Below are 5,000 nucleotides of genomic sequence, written 5' to 3'. Positions count from 1 at the left end.
TAGGCTAGTTAATTAACATTCACGAAAGGATTTTGAGAATTAAGGCCATGGGTTTGCTTTAACTTTATACAAAAGACTGATTGGTCAAACTCGCCCTGTGTGTTCAGCCGGCTGCTTCAAGCAACCTGTGGGTAGTAGCCTAGGGCTAGGCTATATACTAGGCTACTAATTCGCTGACATAAGCTTTGCAGATAAACTCAAACATATTTTGGTTACAATGACGTTGTTATCCGAGACACAACTCGGAGGGTTATTGCGCCGATGTAAAGGCAACTGCATTTATCGACGCAAAACTTTATTCACCAGCACATCGGTGAGGGTGTTTACGTCGTATGCATCCACGCACGCACAGACGTATGGGTGTAAAAATAGCAGTCACTTTCAAAATAAAAGCAATGATGGTGATTTGCGTGCATTATCTCTTGACTGATGTTTTTTTACGGACCTTTACGCGGGCCGGTCAGGGAAAGCCCGCGGGCCGGATGTTGCCCATGTATGTATTAAACACTTGATGTGCAGGAAGTAGAATTTAGGCTGTCTGTGACATTTCTACAGATCAAAATGCCATTTGTTGTGTTTTCCTTGCTGTGTGTGTAGATAGCTGACCCCAGTGTGTGTGTGTGTGTGTGTGTGTGTGTACCTTGCTGAGTGCGTAGATAGCTGACCCCAGTGTGTGTGTGTGTGTGTGTGTGTGTGTGTGTGTGTGTGTGTGTGTGTGTGTGTATGTGTGTGTACCTTGCTGTGTGCGTAGATAGCTGACCCCAGTGTGTGTGTGTGTGTGTGTGTGTGTGTGTACCTTGCTGTGTGTGTAGATAGCTGACCCCAGTGTGTGTATGTGTGTGTGTGTGTGTGTGTGTGTGTGTGTGTGTGTGTGTACCTTGCTGTGTGCGAAGATAGCTGACCCCAGTGTGTGTGTGTGTGTGTGTGTGTGTACCTTGCTGTGTGTGTAGATAGCTGACCCCAGTGTGTGTATGTGTGTGTGTGTGTGTGTGTGTGTGTGTGTGTGTGTGTGTGTGTGTGTACCTTGCTGTGTGTGTAGATAGCTGACCCCAGTGTGTGTATGTGTGTGTGTGTGTGTGTGTGTGTGTGTGTACCTTGCGGTGTGTGTAGATGGCAGACCCCAGTGTGTGTGTGTGTGTGTGTGTGTGTGTGTGTGTGTGTGTGTGTGTGTGTGTGTGTGTGTGTGTGTGTGTGTGTGTGTGTGTGTGTGTGTGTACCTTGCTGTGTGCGTAGATGGCTGACCCCAGTGTGTGTGTGTGTGTGTGTGTGTGGATGTGTGTGTGTGTGTGTGTGTGTGTGTGTGTGTGTGTGTGTGTGCACCTTGCTGTGTGCGTAGATGGCTGACCCCAGGAGTTTCCAGGTGCCCCCGCGGCGGTCCATGCGCAGCATCCTCAGGATCTGCAGGAAGCGGAGACTACGCAGCGACGTCGCCAACACGTTGCCTTGGTTACGCACGGCAACCACCGGCACGGAGGCAATCAGCACAAAGATGTCTAAGTGGAACACACACACACACACACACACACACACACACACACACACACACACACACACACACACACACACACACACACACACACACACACACACACACACACACGCATGTTTTACTTCTTCATTCAGGATATACATATCAACACACAGTCCAGGTGCAGTAATATTAACTAATACAACAGCAATGCACTCTTGCGCTCCCTGATGATGCAATAATGTATCATTAGAATCATGGAATTATCGTATTCTAAATTAAATGATCTCCTCCCAATCTCCCCTATTTTGAGCAAAGGATTAGCGTCACCTCTTAGCGCCACCATAACCATGTGTGTGTGTGTGTGTGTGTGTGTGTGTGGTTAGCGTCACCATAACCACGTGTGTGTGTGTGTGTGTGTGTGTGTGGTTAGTGTCACCTCATAACGTCACCATAACCGCGTGTGTGTGTGTGTGTAACATGTGTGTGTGGTTAGCGTCACCTCTTAGGGTCACCACATGTGTGTGTGTGTGTGTGTTTAGCGTAGGGTGACCATATGTCCGGATTTCAGGAGGACAGTCCGGTTTTCGAGCCCTTTGTCCGGACCTCTCTCGTGCGTCCTCATTTTTGCCCTTTTTTCCCCATTTCGGACCCTTGGCAGCCACCGTTGCACGCATCACAACAGAACCCTAATCATCTCATGTAGAATTAGCAAAACCCTAATCATCTCATGTAGAATTAGCAAAACCCTAATCATCTCATGTAGAATTAGCAAAACCCTAATCATCTCATGTACAATTAACAAAACCCTAATCATCTCATGTCTTTTGGTCTTGTGTGTGTGTGTGTGTGTGTGTGTGTGTACATACCCAGCACACAGAGTGGTTTCCTGATGAAGCGCAGTCGGCCTCTCCAGCCCTGATAGCGACAGCAGCATCCTGCAGCCCAAACCCTCAGAGCAAACTCAGTACCGAACAGCACGATGGTGAACGTCTCCTACACACACACACACACACACACACACACACACCCTCAGAGCAAACTCAGTACCGAACAGCACGATGGTGAACGTCTCCTACACACACACACACACACACACACACACACCCTCAGAGCAAACTCAGTACCGAACAGCACGATGGTGAACGTCTCCTACACACACACACACACACCCTCAGAGCAAACTCAGTACCGAACAGCACGATGGTGAACGTCTCCTACACACACACACACACACACACACACACACACACACACCTTCAGAGCAAACTCAGTACCGAACAGCACGATGGTGAACGTCTCATACACATACATGTACCCACACACACACATGTACCCACACACACACACACACACACACACACACACACACACACACACACACAAATTACCCATCCAAATATCTATACCTTGTCTTTCTCTCAATATTTCTCTCACTCACAAGCACACACTCTCTCTCTCTCACACACACACAGACACTATCTTACCAGTATGACGAGCCAATATGCAGACACTTTCTCATACTCCTTAAAAGTGGTTAACACTGCCAAGATGAGGCAGTCCAGAACGATCAGGAACCTGAAAAACAAACACACACACATGTATAAATGTGTTTTAGATGGTGTGTGTGTAGATGTATAAGTGTGTTTTAGACAGTGTGTGTATAGATGTATAAATGTGTTTTAGATGGTGTGTTTGTAGATGTAAGTGTCTGGATGGTGTGTGTGTGTGTATAAATGTATAAGTGTGTTTTGGATGGTGCGTGTGTGTGTGTGTGTGTGTGTGTGTATTAGGGCTGTTCGATTTTGACTAAAAATCAAATCAAATCCCGACTTTCTTTTCTCAAAATCAGATTTTCGGTTACGAATATGATAATTTTGTGAAATGTCAAAAGGCAAAGAAATTATTTCAAATATGCTGATTTTTATCGAACATTTTGAAAATAATTTCCCCATTGGGATTTAAATGCAAACATTGCTCTTATTAAACAAAAAATCCCTCAAGGGATTACTATTTAGAACAAATATGGAACTTTTGCCATCTGGCATTTCTTGTAGGCCTCTTGTAAATAACAACAAAAAACTCTCTCAACAACATCAACAACAAACAACTCCCTTTGGGTGTCCATCCCCTTGATTCAACAGAAATTAATGAATACAATGCAAAGCTTTGGTAAAATAAATGAAGCTTGGATATTTTTTTTTATCTCTGAGACGAAGATTTACACTAGCAAACACAACTATCGTAATGACCCGTGAAAGTGAAAACTCGACGCTTTACACGTCTGCTCCTGACCTGCAGGGGGCACTGTAGCACCCAGAGACATGGCAGCTCACGCCTGCAGGGGGCACTGTAGCACCCAGAGACATGGCAGCTCACGCCTGCAGGGGGCACTGTAGCACCCAGAGACATGGCAGCTCCTGGCCTGCAGGGGGCACTGTAGCACCCAGAGACATGGCGGCTCCTGACCTGCAGGGGGCACTGTAGCACCCAGAGACATGGCAGCTCACGCCTGCAGGGGGCACTGTAGCACCCAGAGACATGGCGGCTCCTGGCCTGCAGGGGGCACTGTAGCACCCAGAGACATGGCAGCTCCTGGCCTGCAGGGGGCACTGTAGCACCCAGAGACATGGCGGCTCCTGACCTGCAGGGGGCACTGTAGCACCCAGAGACATGGCAGCTCACGCCTGCAGGGGGCACTGTAGCACCCAGAGACATGGCGGCTCCTGGCCTGCAGGGGGCACTGTAGCACCCAGAGACATGGCAGCTCACGCCTGCTCCTGGCCTGCAGGGGGCACTGTAGCACGCAGAGACATGGCAGCTCACGCCTGCTCCTGACCTGCAGGGGGCACTGTGGCACCCAGAGACATGGCAGCTCACGCCTGCTCCTGGCCTGCAGGGGGCACTGTAGCACGCAGAGACATGGCAGCTCACGCCTGCTCCTGGCCTGCAGGGGGCACTGTAGCACCCAGAGACATGGCAGCTCACGCCTGCTCCTGGCCTGCAGGGGGCACTGTAGCACCCAGAGACATGGCAGCTCACGCCTGCTCCTGGCCTGCAGGGGGCACTGTAGCACGCAGAGACATGGCAGCTCACGCCTGCTCCTGGCCTGCAGGGGGCACTGTAGCACCCAGAGACATGGCAGCTCACGCCTGCAGGACCAAAACACAAACGGCAGCACATGGCCTGGAGGCCTAAAGGAGGACTAGCCCACCATCCACCTGCCCTCCATCAGCTGCCACACCTGCCCTCCATCACACCCACACCTGCCCTCCATCACACCCACAACTGCCCTCCATCAGACCCACACCTGCCCTCTACACCTGCCCTCCATCAGACCCACACCTGCCCATCACACCCACACCTCCCCTCCACACCTCCCCTCCACACCTGCCCTCCATCAGACCCACACCTGCCCTCCACACCTGCCCTCCACACCTGCCCTCCATCACACCCACACCTGCCCTCCACACCTGCCCTCCATCACACCCACACCTGCCCTCCATCAGACCCACACCTGCCCTCCACACCT

The 5,000-nt window shown here is 50.3% G+C and overlaps 1 protein-coding gene across 1 annotated transcript in view; it reads right to left on the bottom strand.

The window, feature by feature from the left end:
* Positions 1-5,000, bottom strand: part of kcnq3 (potassium voltage-gated channel, KQT-like subfamily, member 3) — a 58,614-nt gene that overhangs the window by 42,887 nt on the left and 10,727 nt on the right. The window contains exons 2-4 of the mRNA XM_062553048.1: positions 2,956-3,046; positions 2,338-2,464; positions 1,321-1,493 (exon numbers count right to left, since the gene is read on the bottom strand). Of these exons, the coding sequence (XP_062409032.1) occupies positions 1,321-1,493; positions 2,338-2,464; positions 2,956-3,046 (391 nt within the window). The remainder of the gene's footprint in view (positions 1-1,320; positions 1,494-2,337; positions 2,465-2,955; positions 3,047-5,000) is intronic.

The sequence above is a fragment of the Sardina pilchardus genome, chromosome 2 (genome assembly GCF_963854185.1).
Source record: "Sardina pilchardus chromosome 2, fSarPil1.1, whole genome shotgun sequence".
NCBI lineage: Eukaryota > Metazoa > Chordata > Actinopteri > Clupeiformes > Clupeidae > Sardina > Sardina pilchardus.
The sequence above is the reverse complement of the archived record's forward strand: the minus strand, read 5'-3'. Positions and strand labels throughout refer to the sequence as shown.